We start from the raw sequence: 20,847 nt of genomic DNA on the forward strand, positions 1-20,847 counted from the left end.
AGCAGTACTTGTATTTTTACTCAGTTGTATATAGTATTTGTATTTGTATTTGTATTCTATTTTTATCTTATTGTATATTTATTTTTATTTTATTCTACTGTATATAGTATTTTATTTTATTCTATTCTGTACAGTTGTGTACTGTATTCTTATTGTATTCTAATTTTTGCCTCATAACTTTTGCACTGTCCACTTCCTGCTGTGACAAAACAAATTTCCCACGTGTGGGACTAATAAAGGTTATCTTATCTTATCTTATCTTATCTTATCTTACTCACTTAGCCCCACATAAGGACTGCCACCACCATGTTTCACTGTAGGCACCATGCATTTCTCTTTGAAATCCTCACCTTTACGACGCCATACAGTTTTGAAACCATTAGTTCCAAAAACAGTGATCTTTGTCTCATCACTCCAGAGTATATAGTCCCTGTAGACTTCATCTTTTTCACCATGGGCCCTAGCAAATTCTAGCCATGATTTTTTGTGCATGGGCTTTAGGAGAGGCTTCCTTCGTGGACATTACCCATGCATGCCATTCCTCTGCAGTGTGCGCTGTATGGTGTCACAGGAAACGGTCACTCCAGTTTGGCTTTCTACCGCTTTAGCTAACTGCAGTGAACTTCCATGGTGATTTTCTTCAACCCTTCTCATCAGGAGACACTCCTGTCGAGAGGTTAACATCCGTGGACGGCCTGGACGTCTCTGTAAGATGGTTGCACTTCCATCTTTCTTAAATTTCTGGATCACTTTTGCTACAGTATTTTGGCTGATATGTAAACCTTTGCCGGTCTTCTTGTAGTCCTCACCTTTTTTGTGTAAAGAAATGATTTCCTTTCTTGGATTTTGTGACATTTCTCTTCTATGTGGAGCCATTGCTGACAGCATGAAATGGGAAGAGCTTTTCTTTGTTAAGCCACCTGTCTGCTGGACACCTCTTAAATGAATCATCCTGTGGTTGAATTCCTTTTAATTTGAATTTTGTAGTCTTAAACTGTGGCTTTTCTCTATAGACTATAAAGGGTCTCAAATAATCAGGCCCCATTATATCTTAAAGATCTCATAATGCACTGAGCATTTCTTTTCTCAGCCTTTTTCGCTTCCCGTGTGATTTTACTGCATTTAATCATTAATAATCATTTAACTCTCTCTCTCTCTCCATTCTTCCTCCCTTTGCGCTCTTCTCTTTCTTCTCACTATTATGGGGTTTTTGCCCTAAAAAATAAATCATACCTGTCAGTACAATATAATTCTTCAGATCTATTCATCAAAATACAATAACGTGCTATCTGGAAGGTAACTCTTATAGATAACAGGCAACTCTTGGTTTATATTTAACTAAACAGATCACAATTTACTTAGAGAATGTACATTAAAAGATAGGTTTACAGTGTGCAGCGAGTAAGGTGACACAATCCCAAAAAAATAGTTTCAAACAAGTACCTACAAAGTAGATAAAAGGTCATCTGTGGGCTGGTAAACCGGTTTCAGGCAGGTGAATAGACGACAGACATGCAGAATCAGCAGAACCATGCACACTGCTAAAGAGTCTTATGTAAACTGCCTGCATAGTGGTGTAGTTTTCCCTGATGGGCCTAAACACTGTTTTAAAACATTTAAAATGAAACAGCCAGAAAATTCGAACATTAATGATTTGGCGGAAACACGGAAAATGACCGGACTCATTTCTTCCTCGGACAAATACCTGAAAACCAAGAGGTGATGCTGAAGCAAATCAGCCAAAAATGTTGCTTTTCCCAGGTTTATTGGAATTGTAAAGAACATATAATATGACAGGTGGAATAAAAAATAAATTAAATACAGATAGAGAATACAAGAGAGTAGTTACGACTAATAAATAACATGCATAAAAATCTAATCAGCAGCAGTGATATATGTGCATGCTACATTATGTTTAATTTAAGGCTTTAGGCTGAAATGTATATTTAGAGACACAACATTTTAAGCTAAGCAGGACAGTTTGCTTAGAAGAATGCAAGTCTAAAAGATGCAGAACGCAATACAGCAGATACCTAAATTCATTCAATGCTGAGGACTCTTTTCATCATAGACAGCACAGCTGACTGTACCAATATACAGCAGATTTTAACATCCTAAAGCAGTGGTTCTCAAGCCATGTCCTTCTGGGAGAAACAGAGCCTTGACATTAGGATGGCCAAAGACACAATGTGAAATTAAACCTATTGTCATTCTTGAATTTTGCACAATTTCAGAAACAAACTCCAGAAACATTTGCATATTTGGAGCTTGGCTGAAGGTGAAGGCAGTAAACATGACACCCGTTAATGCCACATGACGTGCTTGTACCAGGGAGCAGTCAAGTTAAAGAGGTCACATGTGACTTCTGAAAAGTCCCTAAAAAGTTCAGGGCTGTAGTGCTTGTTTAAATACAAAAATTGTGGCACTCCTGAAAGTGAACATTTCAAAAAAGCTTGAGAATCAATGCTCTGAAGAAACATTAGGGGAGCATGTTTCATAAATATCAAGCACAAAGGTACACACAGTAGTGCCTGCACTAAAGCACTTTGGTCTGGTCAAGTCGGACTCTACGTGGATTCAGTGAGTCCTGTACATACAACACAAAAACAACATTTTTTTAAAAAGGCACCGTAGAGTCAGAGAAAAAGGAGAGATCATGGTAATGTGTGAACATGTGCGTGTTTTCCCCACAACAGAATTCTACTCCATCATGCATTGTTTTCTGAGCGCTTGTCGTTGGCCAGCCTGTCTCGTTCTCTGTGCCGCTGGATGGCTCGCCAGATCCGGCAGAGGATTCCGCCCCTGAAAGGAAGCATAGATGTTGTTACAGCACATCACACCTACATGTGCATGTTAATTATTAGCTAAAAGTATAACTTGAAAAAGGCAGTAAAAAAGGCTGTAAGGTTAACTCTCTTATCGCTTATGTCCTTTGAGGTAAAAAAAAGGATGATAAAGTCTTATCAAACACATCAGTACAGCAGTCTTGTGTGGGAAATCTTGCCAGAGCATATGAAACAATGGTTTGTCACAAAGCAAAACCATTCAATCTGTCATTGTTTTTGGTTAAAATGTTGCTGTTTTACTGAGTCAAAATGCTAAATCATATATTTGTGATAAGTGGTAATCTGTGGGGCTAATCTATTAAGTTGGTATGCAGTACTATAGGCCATGGGAGAAGCTAATGGCAATGGGTCAACAGTTCTGAAGTATTTTATAGCTGCAAAACAAACATTTGTTGTATGCTTGCAAAAGTCTGACTTTATTTAACTCTGACCTATTACTCTGTGACAGGAGATAACCGAGGTCAGCAGCATCCCTAGTTTCTAAAAGACTTTTGCAGTTATAAACGGTAAAATGACATCAGACCACTTCAGAAGAGGCTATTCGTACAGTGAGATACCATTTAACCTTGTGGAAGAAAAATGGTGTGATTTAACCATTCTAATGTTTTCTGGAACATCAGAGGAGTTTGGAAAGTCAGTGACCTATAAAAGGTAAATGTCAAGGAGGCAATGATGAAGATTTACTCTTCATGTACTTGGAAAGAAATGTATGACTTTTATGAAATGTGTTTATTTCTCAGACTGCAGGACTAGCTTTATATAACTTATGTGCAGATACCGTAGATGTAGGCACCGGAGGTCCTCTTTGGTAACGTCACGAAGAATGTCCGTCAGTGTATATTCCTCAAGAACAAACTAGGACAAAACAGAAGCACTCTTACTTTATATTGACACTTCACTGCCACGGTGCACTAGAATGATAAGCTGCACACTAATGGCCTATATAAAGATACTCAACCTTGTCTATGGTGTCGGGGTCTGCGCCCTGCTCTTTCAGCCAGTCGATGAGCTGCTTGTCTGGCTCATGGTCTGCTGGGATGTGGTGGATGGATGGAGGTGAAATGTCTGAAACGACAGGTATAAGAACACTTTGCTCAAAGTACATGTTGATCTTCAGTATTAACCCTTTCTGGTCACTACACTGAGCAGCCAGTCAAAGGCTGTTTTCTTGTATTTGTGTCAGTGTTGATGGTATACTTGCACATAAAACACTACATTGCACACTGATGTGTCACTCCATACCCTGCCACCCAATGGTCGTTTAATGTTAATATACTTGGATGACGTGTTACATTGTAATTACTGTTATTTAACCCTGTCATGCATGAATTATGACAACCTCAATCAGGATTTTTCTTTTAAGTACTTAATTCATCCTCCATGCCTAAAGATAAATAAGATACTTAAGAAAAAAATCCTGATTGAGGTTGTCATAATTCATGCATGACAGGGTTAATGATCTCTTCTCCATGACGACATCACAAGAATGTTAGATCATCACTTTGGCACCTATACATGTCAAACTAGCTGCACAAGCAGCTACAGGCTGACGTGCAACTTCAAAGAGATGTACACTAAACTTGACAAGGACTTCAAAATAATGCCGGGGGCTTTTAAAAATAGCCGCAACGAGAAAAAGTCCCCGGCAAAGAGCCAAACTCAAACCACTAATTAAAGCACAGCTCTCTCTTAAATTCACAGGATAATCTGAAATATATACACATTACCACGTAAAGTTCTGCTGCTCCAACTGTCTGACCCCCAAATATTTGAACTGCAATATGTGGAAGTGGAAGAAGTCTTTTCTCACAATATATGGATCATCAGTAGAGGACATAAAATTGATACCTATCATTATCATTGGGTGCAGCACTCTAAATAAATTAGAGTGTGTGAGAGACTGCACTTTCAAATTTCCATTAGGCGCTCAGGAGGGTTTTAAACCAGCTGGATTAGAGATTAATTACACTAAAGAATAGAGTCTTAGGTAAGGAGGCTATAATGTCTTTGAGAAAGATTCAAGGGAAAGGCATTTGTTTAGATTTAAAACCTTCCTGTTGGATTAAGCTGTACAATCTATTTCCCCCTACTTCCTCTTTTTCATAACAGAAGAAGAAAAAAGTGTTTTTGTATCACGATCAAGCAGTTGTGAACATAAGCCCTATATCATTAACTTACTAATAGAAATAGAAATGTGCAATAGAAGCTGCTAAAAATGCTATAGCATTTTGTATTTTTTCACTGTTTATACTGGTGGAGTGTAGAGTAACTAACTCTCAATTACAATTTCTGATCCCATCTGCAGAAGATTTAATTCAAAGCCTGAAACAGGATTTGAGGAATTCTTGGTTTTCAGATTTCCACAAAAAAATACCATAAGCATTACCACTGAGAGCAACAGGTTTCCAAACATTGTAGGTTTAGAACAAACATTTTTTAAGAATGAATTGAATGATAACTAGGACTTAATACAGGTCCATCCACAACTATTTGGACAATGCAACACAGGATCACTCCCATCTCCATCTGCATCCTGACCCATGGAAATTACATTTTATGGCTCTGGCCTGAAGCCTTCACTCTCACAATGGCTCTAGTCTTGTTCAGCTCTTCCTGCAGACTGTGTGGTCATTCACTACCTTATCTTTTCCATGGAGCCCAGAAATCTTCCCGTGACTAAACTTTGTTCAGATGCTGGTAGAGTTTATTGCTCTTGGCTATCTGGCATTAATTTGTTTGAGATTAGAAGCCTCATGCTAGCAGTCGTAGTACCTACATATCTGGTTACGAGTTTACATTCCTTTTTATTTTGGGCGGGAATCACATTTCAGATGTAAAAACACAACCTACTAAGTGTCAAGCACATGTCAGCAGTGCTGAATTATTTACAATATTATCTGTGGAATATTATCATACATTTATGCAAAAAATAAATATATAAATTATATAGTGTTACCACAACTGAATCCCAACCTAACTCAACCCTAACATTATTATCCAGTATTCTTTTCCTGATCTAACTCCTTATGGATATGGATACAGGGTCTAATTTTATAGACTGTGGTCTCTGATTTACAATACTTCTTTTTCAGAAATTGCAACAAATTAACAACATTAAATAACATTAAATCTTACTTAAATCTCTATTATCTAGTCTCATCTTAAACATGCAAATACCTTCAAAATGTTCCTAGCCTTCTTCCCTGGAGAAATAAGTCTTTTATGGAACCAGTTTAGAAGTCAGATTGTAAAAGTTAAGCATATTTAAACATGGCACTTTTTCTTAGCAGGGAGTGTGTGAGTGACTCAGTTTACCTGGGGGTCTGTGTCTGACTCGGACCAACTCTAAATCATGTGTTCTCTGCTGCAGGGTGGCTTTCAAGACCTGCTGGTACTCCTTCTCCTTTTGTAGCAGCTCATCCAGCAGCCTGCAACAACAATAATATCTGTTAAGTTAATTTCTATAGTTTCTCCTGGTATACACAATGTAAAGATGTTTGGACAAACTATTTTATACTGAAACTTCCTGCTTTGAAATTCCATAGTGGAACTGATTTGGACACACGCATTAATGTCAGTTATTGGTAGGAGCTATAGCTACACAGTACAACGGCTAAATACAAGAATCGCATTATAGTGCATTACACAATTGTCAAACAAGCGAAAATCCCCAGTTCTATTTCAGGAGGAGACATAAATGCCTTTGGGATTATCTCTAGTGTAAAAACCATGCCAAATCAAACATGCAGTAAGCACCTAAAAGTAGATTTTTACATTATGACTAAATCGACATGTACAAGCACAGGGCTAAAGTGCAGATGCAGTTTTTACAAAGTCAACATGAGTATCAGACTGTTCTTTGCAGTCCCATTTCCACTGTGGTACTTATTAATAAAGTTTCCACGAGGCTATCTCAATTAAAAATTCAAAAGTCTGCAGAGAGTCAGCTGCAGGTGTGTTGTTTGAGAGTGTTTGAGAGGCAAAAATGAAGCAGAAATGCTGAGAACAAATACCAAAATCTGAATGAATGGCTGAAAAAGATTAAATCTAAAGTAATGAACTAAAGCGTCTTAAGTTGAAGTTACTAATAGCTAAAAGCAGTAAAGGAAAAGCTAAAAAAAAAGGTGATGATGAAATCACTGATCACATGTCTCTTGATGGTATGAATGAAGACATTATTGCGTTTGATAGATGCCACTCACATGACCGCATTTGTGAGCCAGTAAGGAAAAACAAAACAACTTGAAATGCAAATGTAAGAGCTGAGGAAAACCCCTCTCTGTATCATTGAAGCATGGTGCCAGTAATTACCATCTGATTAAGGTGATTACTGGCACCATACTGTTTTGTGTATTAGGACTGTGCAGAAATTTGCTCCATTTCATGCCCCTGTGGGTATGTCAGCCACCTATCATAAACAGCCCTGAAGAGATAGTGACAGTGTACGTGGGTATGCTTGTAACCTCACGTTCTGTCCTTGTTTTCCGCTTCCTGCTTCAGTTACAAGTGGAAAATTCCACATGAGCCTGTGAAGGTTTCCACCTGACCTTAACCGTGGTAAACAAAACATTTAATTAAGTGGGTACCTGTTGGTTTCGTGTTTGAGCCTGCCCAGCTGGGCGCCTAGATGATGATGTGAGCGTTGATGTTCGTGGGAGTGGGAGGAGTTCACAGTGCTGACCGCAGAGTGTGTGTGATCGGACGTTGTCCCCGTCTCGTCAGTTTGCTGCACTAAAATGGGTCCAAACTCTGCTTCCTCCTCATCGACCTCGTCTTCCTTCTCTGCTCCCTCACACTCTGACGCCGGGCCAAAGTGGGTCTGCAGCTCTATTGTGTTAGTAAAAAAGTCATAGGTCAAGGTAATTGATGTTATGTTGTTGGCTTTCTGCGAGCACTCTACTACTTAAACTACTAAACCATAAATCGGAAAAGTAAAATAGCATGGATGTTAATGTCCACTAGATGGAGTAAAAAGCTTATGACAGGCTGCAGCTGCCAGAGATGCCCACCTGGTATAAGGATGGTTATTGCAGCCTGCACAGCTCGTCGGATGATGTTATCCATGGCAAACATCCAGTGGGGTTTAATGTGGTGATTTCTCAGGACCTTGTTCACCTGAGAAGGTCCGCACAGACATTTACAGTATAGACACTTTTATTTGTAGTTTTTTTTTCAACACTCACAAGATTCCACACTCACTATAGCTGGTTGTACATTTATTCGATTGTTTTTGGCAAGATGTCTAGTGGAAAACGTGGAAATACTTTTTAGGGCCTTTTTAATTGGCAGTTAAGGACACCAATTAAAAAACAAACTGTCATTATTGTCAGAGACGAAAGGTACAGAAAGTAAACTGAACTGAAGTCTTCTTTCTGGGGAGGGCAGAGGAGGTAGCACTCATCATCTACAAATCAAAGGTTGGTGATTTGATCCCTGGCTGCTCCAGTCTGCGTGCCAAAGTATCCTTGGGCGAGAAAATGAACCCCAAATTGCTCTCTAATGAAACAATTGGAATGAAACCATGCGTGTGTGTGTGTGTGTGTGGGTGTGGGTTAGTGCTGACCGAGTCCTGGAAACCAAACAACACCAGCTGAATCTGGTTGATGGATGTGGAGTCAAAGTCGAGGTCCAGCTTGAGCTTGGAGATGGTGGCCGCCATGACGCGCCGCTCCGGGGAATGGATGAAGTCTCGAAGGATGCAGATGATCTGCTTGATGTGATCGATGGACAGCTGGAGATCCTCGCTACCCTACACACAGTTTTAGCAGAGTGTGCAATTTAAGCCTAGTGATCAATAACTGTAGCATTACAAGCCCATATTATTAAGATTATTATAAAAAATTTAAAAATTATAAGTGATTTTGTAGATTTTTGTTCCTGGTTGGGTTGTATCTTTATCTTTTAGGATTTTACCCTGTGCAATAAAGTACATTTCTTTATCTAGGGAAGGATATTAGTATTCTGAAAGACCAATTACGCCCCCCAATGGAAGAATCAGGAACAACAGTTATTTTAGATTGCAATTAGGCTCCCTGTGACTGCACTGGATTCATGGTAGTGAAACAGTAATGACAATCTGTGTTGCAAATTGCTCAGACATAGATCATAGGGGTATAATATGAAGCAAGTCTAACATAGCCAGGCTTTCTTTGGTTAGGTAAAATCTGAAACCCCAGCTGGGGTATCATGATCCAGATTTCATTACGGTGGTTATCAACTCTTCCCATTAACCCCAGCTTTATGCTTAGAGCTCTGTGTGCACTTGATTTGATGTATCACTTGACTCTTCTGCACAAAATGGATCATTGGGACACCGTCTACTCGAGAGTCATTAACAGATGAGCAGGTAGCAAAAATTTCTAGATAAAAACTGCAATTTGTGTTAGTATGTATGGCTCTGTAGGTTATATACATAAAATATATTCCTTCAGCAGAACATCTACACCACACTTATACAGTGCTGTAAATAAAAGAATCAGTGAAAGCGTGGCATTTCCAGCCTATATTAAATTCTCAACATAAACTGCTCCAAAGCAGGTTGTGATTAGCAGAAGTTACCTGTAAAATGTGGCTTATGATCTGCCCTTGTTTCCTGGAGACAAAACCACTACTTTTATAACTAAAACGTTAAACTGGGTCTTCCAGGAAAGCTGAGTCATCATGTTTGCTCAGGTGAACAGACCTTTCTCTCCACAACAATATATGTCCCCCGAGTGTGCTTCTGGAACCAGACTTATATCTCCACTCTATATATAACACAAGTAGACACACACACACCTGCATGTGATTTTCCCTGAGGTTGGAGATGACCTTTTCCTGGTCTTCATTGAGGACCTTGTACAGAATGGCCCGTCTCTCGCTGTCCTTCTTTAGCATGAACAAACCACTGTCCCTGTCCTCAGGAGATGGGGGAACAGAGCGGTCCTCTGATACTGAACCCTCATCAGGCACACTGCAACACACATACACACACACACAAAGTTACCTGAGAAGCACATAAAACAAGACATGAAGTGAACAGATGATTTACAGCAGTGTGCTCTTTAATTTATTTACAGATACAAGCCTCTCCTGGCTACTCTGTGTGCAAAGGAAAGTGCAGAAGTAGCATGAGTCAGCGCTGCGTGACGTGCATGCATGTGTGCACATTGGTGCTCGACTGATGTGTGCAGAGCCACCAGCTGAAGCTTGTAAAATTATCAGGACTCGTTAAATTAGTATTGTAAAAGGCAGCGGAGGACGGTGTGAGTGCAATAAGGCCACCTGCTATCTGCACACACAGATGCACTCGTTCATTTACATCGTTTCACATGATCTGAGCTTCAGCACCAGCAGCAGGATTTCTTTGCAGAAACACATTGTTTCATTGCTCTAATAATTTGTAAAACAATATTTTAAAAGGAAACAGTTTTCTTAATGCCATCCGATCCCAGTCTGATGCAAAATCTCAGTATGTGGTTTCAGACACACCTCAGGTAGTTAGAACTGGGAGGTTTGAGCAGATTCTTGGAGCCAGAGCTTTTCCTCTTGTCAAAGAATATGTCGTGTTTTGCGTCGCAGTCGGGACTCACAGAGCCATGCTCACTGCTGCTACTGCCAGCGGCCTCGCCTTGCACCTGCACTGGCAGGGAGATGTTAGGGATATAGTCTGAAGAATACATAAAAAGAAGAATAGGAATAAGACATGGGCAAGACAATTAAAACTTAATACACTCACACATAAGGACATTTTGTCCTTTACCCATACTCAACTTTATTATATGACTTTTTATGGCCATTCACCATTGCATTTCATCCTGCTACTTGTATCACACCATCAATAAAACCTAGTGACCCAGCTCCACTGGCAGCGCTACATGCCTACTACCATAACACTGCCTCTACGATATTTGCCAGATATGCTTTGGATAATGCTGTTTCTCTCCTTCTCGACATATTTATCTTCCCATCATTCTGGTACAAGTTAATGTTAGTTTTCAGATTCAGATTCAGAAGACTGAAAAGGCAAAAACACAGGGGCAATTAAGAGACTGACCTTGCAATTAAATTGAATTAAATTGAATTATAGCTTTAATCACATGATGTTGTTTTTTTTTTTTTAAATCCACTGTGGTGGTTGGTCAAATGTTGAGGGTTAGGGTAAGGAAGCCTAAATGCAATAATGTCATTTTCTGTGACATAGTGTGACCTTCACTGATTGGGTGGGAGTGTCACAGTCCAGGGTCAGTGACCCAGTGTTTTAAGTTTTGTATCATTACTGAATTTTGATTTTGTCATCGTTTATCTTTTCTAGTCTTTTGGGCTCTGTTTCTGTGACCCATGGTTACGGTCAACTGTATCCTAGTCAAGTCTGTGTCTGTGATGTTTCCTGTTTTACTTTGAAAGTCTGTGTCCTATGTCAATGTATTGAGTTTTGCTTCATCTTGGTCTTGTCATGTCAGATTACTCCCAGCTGTGCTCTCCTCCTGTGTCTCATTCCCCTCATTATCCCTCAGTGTATTTAAGCCCCGTGTTTCTCTTTGTCAGTGTTGCGTTGTCTGTTATCCATGTCATAGTTAATCATAGTCAGTCTGTTATTCGAGTCATCATGTATCATAGTTTCCTTAGTTTTCATGTTTCCACCCGCCATCAGCCAAATAAAGGCTCGCTCTTTGTTTGATTTCAAGTTCTGTTCTCCTGGGTCTGCATTTGGGTTCACATCTGAAAAGCACCGGCTGCTCAGCTGTGACAGTGAGAAATATATGTGGTTTTATGACCTCACACAAAGGGAAGAAAAACCAGTTTGGATATTACTGGTTTCTCACCTGTATTTTTTTTAATCAAATAGCACTACTATTTACATGAGCATCACAAAAATCATGCAGTAAAACCCATTTGGAAATGTGATGATATTTTTGTGGCATTGTAGTAATGTCTGTATTTACCTGGTGATTTGAAGGCGATCTTACTCTTCTTGCCCTTGGTGTTGTGCTTGACAAAAGTGTCTCTGAGCAGGTCCAAGGCGATGGCCCTCTTGTGAGGGTCGGGCTCAAAGCAACGTAGAATAAATGACTTGGCCTCCTGTGACAAAGACTCTGGAATCTCTGGGTGAATTTTAAACATGCCAACCTGAAGTGAGAGACCACAGAGATTTAGTGTTAGAAGAAAATAAACATGTGTTTTGCAAATAACTAGACCGCTGAAGGCTGGAAAGGTTCATAAGTAAATACGCAAACTAACACAAATAAGCTCAGTGTCTACCTTAAACATGGCTGCCTGTGGTTCCCCCAGCTCATGAAAGGGAGGTTTCCCAGTGGCCATTTCTATAATGGTACATCCCAGGGACCAAATGTCAGCTGGTGCCCCATAGCCTCGAGGGCCCTTGTCAATTATCTCTGGAGCCATGTACTGCAAGGTACCTTCAAGTAGAGAAGTATATCGTGTAAGCATTTGCAACACAGAAAGAGATGCAAGAGAGTCAACAAATCCATTTTTACTTGCAAACCAAGACTATGAAGTAGCAAAAGGCTGCTTCTGTTAGCTAATATTTTTATAACAGTGTATACCCTGACTGGACATTTTATTGCATGGCCTTGCACACAAAGTGCAATCTGAGGCGAAGATTAAAGATAGATAGATTTCAGAAGAATTTTATTTTGTCTCCCAGTCTGCTCAGAAATTCTGTGCAGATTGGCATTTGCTCCAAATGCTGATGTAAATAGAGAGCGAGCAAGAGCTATAAAAAAGGAGAGTGAGACAAGAGCAAGTGATGCTCCAGAGAAGAAACGGATAAGGAAACACATACACACAGACAGCTCCTAATGAAAGGTAAACACCCTTCTGCCTCTGCTTGATTAGCTAATCTAATTACACACCTTGCTGGCTGCTGGAGAAGGCCAGATGGCCAATAAATGTGTATGTCAGTACATTCGCATGCACTCATGTGTCTCTCTGTTTCCATAGAGGCTGATTGTGGCTCTTGACATTTTGAAGGTCATTTGATATTTACACTCATAGTCTGAGAGTGAGCATATCTCAGACTCCATTTATGCATCTCAGACTGAATTAGTCTGTTTATGACAGGTCAGGGCTCGAGATCTTTTTGTGACATTGGAGTTAAAGAGAAATGAAATTGCTCATTGTGCATTTTTCTTCCAAGCAGAACGTTTTTAAGTTGTTCACGTCTGAGAACTTCGTGGGATTTGTGAGATTATTATATTATCGTTATACCCCTAATTAAAGATTGTGAAATCATTGTGTAGTTTTAGTTTGCATTATTCTCCTGACTAAGAAGAAGGTGATAACTATTACAGTTATTAAACTGATTTGTATTACATTAGACTGCTGATTTATTGTGAATGAATGATATTGTTTTATGATGCATTATACGGCTGAGGTATAAAAAATACTGTTTTCAGAGAGTCATCACCTTATTTGTCTGAATAGAAAAGAACAGAACATACAGCACAGGAAGGCAAGATCATAACTTAGGCTCACTGAGAGAGAGAAAGAATGTGGATGTTTAGGTTTTATGACTAGGTGGAGGGGGGCTGAAGCTATAAGAATTGGAGGAACGCTCAGACACTTCGAGATCAGGCGGACTCATCTCCCATCCGGATGGTTTATGCTCATAAAGTGTTGAATTGTATGGAATAAAAGCTTGTTGATTGAGCATTTATACACCGAGTATTGTCCTTCCTTCAGCCCAACGATCAAAAGAATTGGGAGCATTTAACAGATTACTGTTATTACAAACTTCAACTTAATCCCTGGGCTATTGTTTGAAATTTCTGTCAGTCATAGACAATGAACAGTTTAAATGGTTAGCTAACAGCATAAACAAATGGTACATGAACAGCTTTGGGCTGTTAGCTACACAAAAACAGGTGAAATTAGTCACCAATAGCTGTTACATGGAGTAGCAGCTAAAAGTAGGGCATGAATGATTTTAATAGTAAGCTAATACTTTTGAACAGTTTGAAGACTTGTGTGTTTGTGTACATTGCACATGGCTCTCGGGGTACATCAGATGAAACCACCGTGTTAAACTATATTCTAGCAATAATGAATTGTTTTTTATAGATATTGTAATATTGAAAGGCTGTTTCTTTTATTTAATGCCTTTGTAATCTCATTGTTTAGGTTTTAGGTATACTGTGTGTATGTGTGTGTGTGTATATATATATATATATATATATATATATATATATATATATATATATATATATATATATATATATATATATATATATATATATATATATATATATATATATATATATATATATATATATATATATATATATATATATATATATATACACAGCTGGATAGCGTAGTGGTTAGACTACACGCCTTTGGAACAGAGGATCGCAAGTTCGATTCCTGCCTGGGGCGTCTGTATCCAGTAAGGGTCCTAAGGCTAGACCCCCTATGCTAAGCAAGCCTACCGCAGACATGAGCGAGACAGATAAATATGAAGGCATGCCGGCTCGGACGTCGCCCGGATCAACAAGGTCCGCGTCAGGTGTTGAGGAACCAGGGCACCCTGACGAAAAGTGGGCTACTGGAACAAGAAGGCATCGGTGGGCAAGGGACGAAAACAGGGCGTTGTTGGAATGCTACTACGCAAGTAACCCCGGCGGAAGGGGCTACATGAATAGGATGAGGGACCTATGGATTCTTCGATACCCAACATCCACAATGACGGCGAAACAACTAGTAGCTCAGTGTTCCAACATTCGAAAGAAGGGACTGCTCTCACAGCTAGAGATTGACGAGGTACAACACAAATGCTACGGCAAGGAGGAGTCAGGACGCCAGGTCAGGGGGGAGATATCATCACCCCCACCCGAGATTGGGTACATAGCCCCAAGTGCGATAGGAGAAGGATCGTTGAGTGCGAGAGGAACTGACCTGAAAAATAGGATCATGGCCAAGCTTGAAACCTGGATCCCCCGTAGCCGGTTACCAAGATTACGTGAAGTACCCTCAGAAGGTCTGCTAGATGATGTTAATGCAGCACTACGGGCAATACCTACAACCACGATTACCGACACTAACAAGCTGATCTACAATACGGCAGCAGTGATCAGTGAGATGCTTGGCTACAAGTTGAACAGCCACAAGGCGCAGTACCCTCCATGGAGAAGGAGGCTAGAGGGCAAGATCAAAGTAGCACGGAGGGAGGTTAGCCAACTAACGGAGTTGCAGAAAGGTGCGACAAATAAGGTGCCTAAGAAATACAGCAAGCTGTCCATACCTGAGGCCTTGGAAACTGCCAAGCAAAGACTCACAGCCTTGGCCAGCCGCTTGAGGAGGTACACCAGAGAGATAGAAGGCAGGAGAATAAACCAGCTGTTCTCCACAGAACCAGCAAAGGTGTACTCTCAGTGGCAAGGGAACAATAAGAGAACAGCACCACCAAGGCTGGAGACGGAGCAATACTGGAAGAGCATATGGGAGAAGGATGCAACCCATAACGGCAATGCTCAGTGGCTAGAGGATCTGAGGGCAGACCACAGCGACCTCCCTGAACAGGGTCCAGTAACCATCACAGTGGCAGATATCCAAGAAAGGGTCTCCAGTATGAAGAGTTGGACAGCACCAGGGCCCGACATGGTTCACGCCTACTGGCTGAAGAAGCTGACTGCACTCCACGAGCGTCTGGCAGCACAAATGAACCAGCTGCTAGTTAACGAAAGACACCCGGAATGGCTAACTGAAGGCCGGACGGTCCTGATCCCCAAGGACCCCAAGAAGGGACCGGTCCCCTCCAACTACCGACCAATAACCTGCCTCAGTACTACATGGAAGCTCCTGTCAGGCATCATATCGGCTAAGATGAACAGGCACATGGGTCAATACATGAGCGGGACACAGAAAGGAATTGGCAAGAATACCAGAGGTGCAAAACACCAGCTACTGGTAGACAGAACAATCAGCCGAGACTGCAAGACCAGACTGACCAACCTGTGCACTGCCTGGATTGATTACAAGAAGGCCTATGACTCAATGCCCCACAGCTGGATACTGGAATGCCTAGAATTGTACAAGATCAATGGGACCCTAAGAGCCTTCATCAGGAACTCAATGGGGATGTGGCGTACAACACTAGAGGCCAACTCCAAGCCCATAGCACAAGTTACCATCAAGTGCGGGATCTACCAAGGAGATGCTCTGTCCCCACTGCTGTTCTGCATAGGCCTGAACCCCCTCAGTGAGATCATTAACAAGACTGGCTACGGATACCGACTACGGAACGGAGCAGTTGTCAGCCACCTCCTGTACATGGATGACATCAAGCTGTATGCCAAGAGTGAACGAGACATCGATTCACTGATCCACACTACCAGGCTATACAGCAATGACATTGGAATGTCGTTCGGACTGGAGAAGTGTAGTCGGATGGTAACAAAGAGAGGGAAGGTAGTCAGAACTGAGGGGATTGAACTACCAGAAGGCAACATTGCAGACATAGAAGACAGCTACAAGTACCTGGGGATCCCGCAGGCAAATGGGAACCATGAAGAGGCCGCTAGAAAGGCTGCAACCACCAAGTACCTGCAGAGGGTCAGGCAAGTCCTGAGGAGTCAGCTGAATGGTAAGAACAAGATCCGGGCCATCAACACATACGCCCTGCCCGTGATCAGGTACCCTGCTGGGGTAATAAGCTGGCCAAAGGAGGAGATAGAAGCCACTGACATAAAGACAAGAAAGCTCCTGACCATGCATGGAGGGTTTCACCCCAAGTCCAGCACCCTGAGGCTGTACGCTAAGCGGAAGGAAGGGGGCCGGGGACTGGTGAGTGTCAGCACCACAGTCCAGGATGAGACAAGGAACATCCAAGAATACATTGGGAAGATGGCCCCAACTGACCGAGTGCTCAGTGAATACCTCAGGCAGCAGAAACCCAAGAAAGAGGAGGGAGACGAGGAACCATCATGGAAGGACAGGCCCCTGCACGGTATGTACCACCGGCAGATAGAGGAGGTGGCTGATATCCAGAAATCCTACCAGTGGCTGGACAAAGCTGGACTGAAAGACAGCACAGAGGCACTAATCATGGCAGCACAAGAACAAGCTCTGAGTACAAGATCCATAGAGGCTGGGGTCTATCACACCAGGCAAGACCCCAGGTGCAGGCTGTGTAAAGATGCCCCAGAGACAATCCAGCACATAACAGCAGGGTGCAAGATGCTAGCAGGCAAGGCATACATGGAACGCCATAACCAAGTGGCCGGCATAGTGTACAGGAACATCTGTGCCGAGTATAACCTAGAAGTCCCGAGGTCAAAATGGGAGATGCCCCCAAGGGTGGTGGAGAATGACCGAGCTAAGATCCTGTGGGACTTCCAGATACAGACGGACAAAATGGTGGTGGCTAACCAACCGGACATAGTGGTGGTAGACAAACAGAAGAAGACGGCCGTAGTGATCGATGTAGCGGTTCCCAATGACAGCAATATCAGGAAGAAGGAACACGAGATACTGCGCAGGACCCTCAAGCTCCCAGGCCTCTGGTAGAGGACCCGAGCTTGAAGGATAAACCGCCCGCAGGGGCGTGCTGGGTGTTTTTATATATATATATATATATATATATATATATATGTATATGTATATATATATATGTATGTATGTATGTATGTATGTATGTATATATATATATATATGTATATATATATATGTGTATATGTATATATATGTATATGTATATATGTATATATGTATATATGTATATATATATATATGTATATATGTATATGTTTTTTGTTGGTTTTTTTTTTTTAATGTTTTTATGGGTTTTGATGGGTGTTTATATGTATTTTAAAACCTGTTGTAAAATTCAAATTCTGCAAGATGATCGAAAAGGTTACCTGTGAATGTTTCTGTACAGGGATTGACTCCTGCCAACCGTTTTGAGGTACCAAAGTCAGAGATCTTCAAGACACCACTATAGGTGTTAACTAGGACATTATCACCCTAAAAAGAAACAAATGAGGAGAGATTTAAATGCATTGAACTATGTGGGTCATTATTATTTAAACTGAAGCCTACAGAATTATCACCAATTATCACCAAGTACTTCCCCATCAGTAATGGGGTTCCACGAGGCTCTATTCTTGGCCCTGTCATTGTTCCCGCTGATCTTCAGTGCTGTTTCTTTCTAGTTATTCTTTTTTTTTTTCTCTCCACCTATGTGATACATATGCATATGTGTGTGATTTGATAGGTTTCCCTGGAGTTCTGAGATTTTCTGAGGGGCATGCCCACTAACCCATTCTCATTGGATCTTTGGTCGGCCCACCTCGTCTACTAATTTTTCGCCTGCAGTACAAGGACCAGCTCTGCAGTTTTGCCATTTGTACACATTTATGGCTCTCAGTGTCTCAGGTCCCTCTTGTGTGTCAGCTGTCAGCAGTCTCTTAGCCTCATTTCTAAAGTCATTCACCCATAAACCTACTTCTGATTTATCTGCTTGCTCACTCTCGACCAATTCAGAACACCTATGTCTCAGGCACGTCAAACTGACTGATGTATCTTAACATGAATGTACTTTTGCAGGCTCAGATGCCAACTAACACAGTCTCAGCTAAGAATGACCAAAGCTGACTAAAGACACCCTGAAAAAAATCCCTCCAGAAATGTGACATTGATGTAAAACAATAGGAAATCATGGAAGCTAACAGGTTGCAAGCTTATGAGAATAAGAGACAAAGTAGCCAAGTGGAAAAGTGTGCATCTTTGAGGACGAGAACCAACATAAGTGTCCAGTATGTGGTCGCCTTTGTGCATCAGACTTTGGCCTGAGATCCCACATGATGGTGCACAAATGAATGGTTTTAGGTTGGACTTGAGGACCACAATACTCGACCATATAGTCTCAGTCAGCAAGAAACTCATTCATCCTATGTAATGCTCAATACTTTAATGTCTTTTCTTCCAGACAAGACAACTTTGTATCCACAAGCTCAAACCTAAGACTACTTGTAAGTTTCTTTAAAAAATAATTTTAACTTGAAATTCAGTCATAATGACATTTCACTTTATAGAAGTAACAGCTGTGTTCCTCAAAGATGTATCATGGCAGGCGGGGTTCCTTCTACCTTGATGTCTCGGTGGACGATCTGGTTTTCATGCAGGTATCGGAGACCTTCCAGAATCTGTCTGGTGTAGAAGATAATTGTTGCCTCCTTCAGAGGACCCCATTTCGACCGTAACAATGCAGACAGACTTCCTGGAGAAAAGAAAGAAGGCGTGTCCAAAGCCTATCTTAAAGGTGGAAAAACACCCAGCTAGTTAGACTAATTACCAACTCGGTGGTCATAAGCATATCTCTCTGAAATAGATGAGCTTTAGAGAAAACATCATTTAGACACAATATCTTATATGTTGTTTTTCTGCTTAAGACATTTTTTTTGCCTTTTCACTGAGGCTGAACTAGATGTATACTGCAGTAAGGCTACCTAATAGGAGGTAACACAAGACAGCTTCTATTACACAGAATTGTGTCTCTTTCTGTGGTTTGTACAAACATACCTCCAGGCACTTGTTCCATGAAGATCTTAATGTATCCATTCTCAGAAATGGAACCCAAATACTGAACAATGTTCCTGTGCTTCAGGTACTTGTGAAGAGCGATCTCTTCATGAAGGGGCTGAGAGTACCTGTCCACGGAAAAGAAAACAGACATCAGAAAAGACAAATTGCATTTCGTACCCTTGCTTTGTGTGTTATTTGTGTAGGTTCTGTTTTATCATTAACTACATTCACATTGGTATTAACACTGGAAATAACATTATCTGTTCATTGTCCAATAATCCAGACACATTTGCTGCAAAGTAAATTATTAAAAATTAAATACTGGTAAAACATTGCTGCAAGCTCCTATTTGTTTTTGTGTGATTTAAGTTCAACTGTAAAATAAAGACTGTTTGCTCTTTGTGTTACTACAACATAATAAACTCTTAAATATACTAAATGCAATTACTGCATTTACTTTTATTTATGTGGAAGAAAAAAACTGAATTTGCCATCTGTTCTCCATCAGTAAAATTTAAATATTTTAATTATTATATATATTAAGCAAATTTTATGCATTTCTTTTGTTTTGTCAGCTATGCCAAAAAGACTTGGAACCATGAATGTAGGTTGGTAGGTCAACCTACCTGCTGTCTCTTTCAGGGATCTCTTTGATGGCAATTCGGACTTGGTTGCTGAGATCTCTCCCAGCATACACCACTCCGTAGGTGCCACGACCCAACACTACCCTTTCCCCTGTCTCATCGGTGTCATATTCATACTGTAGCACAGAAAAACAGGCATAGAAATGACATATTTTCCATATTTTACATTAAATATCTCACACACACATATGTGTATGTATGTATGTATGTGTGTGTGTGTGTGTGTGTGTGTGTGTGTGTGTGTGTGTGTGTTAGCACACTTTCAAGCTCACACTGACCTCTAGCGTATCTCCATCACCCTCCCCCTCCAGCTCCACAGCATTCCCAGTACCATCAGATATCATCTCTTTCACCATGGAGCAGAACCTGAAACACATAACCAGACACAGACATTATTACAGTTATTTACAGTTCTAGGCCTTCAGATCACATCTGCGCATATAGTATGAAGTGTACAAACACAAACACGGACGGACACATGACAAACACACACCTACACAAACACATCTAGAGGTGTTTGTCCTCACCGACCGCACTGCTCCTCAGTAGAGAAATAGATCTGGAAGTCATCCGAGTTATCGTGGACGTAGAGGAAGCAGCAACGCTCATCGAACTTACTGATACTGCAGACAGAAGGGCCGCATTAGGCTGGGCACTGTTCTTTATTTTATTTAACTCTTCCTTATGCTGTATTTTATAACACAGTCCTTTTCACAGATTAAAGTAAATCTCATTAGCGTGCAAAAAACTTACATTTGCTCACAGTATAATAATAATACATGGATATAAATGAGTAATTTAGATTGGTAAGCAGGAGAGCAGACAATCAAATTGTG

At 40.9% G+C, this 20,847-nt stretch overlaps 1 protein-coding gene across 4 annotated transcripts in view; it reads right to left on the minus strand.

Moving 5' to 3' along the window:
* Positions 1 to 1,748: 1,748 nt before the first annotated feature.
* map3k15 (mitogen-activated protein kinase kinase kinase 15) overlaps positions 1,749 to 20,847 on the minus strand; it is a 31,445-nt gene continuing 12,346 nt past the window's right edge. Inside the window, exons 13-29 of one of the 4 annotated variants that reach the window (XM_082545713.1) lie at positions 20,539 to 20,634; positions 20,290 to 20,377; positions 19,994 to 20,127; positions 19,365 to 19,492; positions 18,932 to 19,062; positions 17,702 to 17,807; positions 12,087 to 12,244; positions 11,771 to 11,954; positions 10,317 to 10,467; positions 9,624 to 9,798; positions 8,410 to 8,595; positions 7,856 to 7,961; positions 7,433 to 7,673; positions 6,162 to 6,274; positions 3,805 to 3,911; positions 3,625 to 3,701; positions 1,749 to 2,802 (exon numbers count right to left, since the gene is read on the minus strand). In XM_082545713.1, the coding sequence (XP_082401839.1) occupies positions 2,709 to 2,802; positions 3,625 to 3,701; positions 3,805 to 3,911; positions 6,162 to 6,274; positions 7,433 to 7,673; positions 7,856 to 7,961; positions 8,410 to 8,595; positions 9,624 to 9,798; positions 10,317 to 10,467; positions 11,771 to 11,954; positions 12,087 to 12,244; positions 17,702 to 17,807; positions 18,932 to 19,062; positions 19,365 to 19,492; positions 19,994 to 20,127; positions 20,290 to 20,377; positions 20,539 to 20,634 (2,275 nt within the window). In that variant the 3' untranslated portion in view covers positions 1,749 to 2,708. Of the gene's footprint in view, positions 2,803 to 3,624; positions 3,702 to 3,804; positions 3,912 to 6,161; positions 6,275 to 7,432; positions 7,674 to 7,855; positions 8,596 to 9,623; positions 9,799 to 10,316; positions 10,495 to 11,770; positions 11,955 to 12,086; positions 12,245 to 17,701; positions 17,808 to 18,931; positions 19,063 to 19,364; positions 19,493 to 19,993; positions 20,128 to 20,289; positions 20,378 to 20,538; positions 20,635 to 20,847 lie in introns of those variants that run through there. The other 3 variants (XM_082545712.1, XR_014278701.1, XM_082545714.1) reach the window with 3 other exon arrangements.

Source organism: Aulonocara stuartgranti (assembly GCF_965226115.1).
Source record: "Aulonocara stuartgranti genome assembly, chromosome: 9".
Lineage (NCBI taxonomy): Eukaryota > Metazoa > Chordata > Actinopteri > Cichliformes > Cichlidae > Aulonocara > Aulonocara stuartgranti.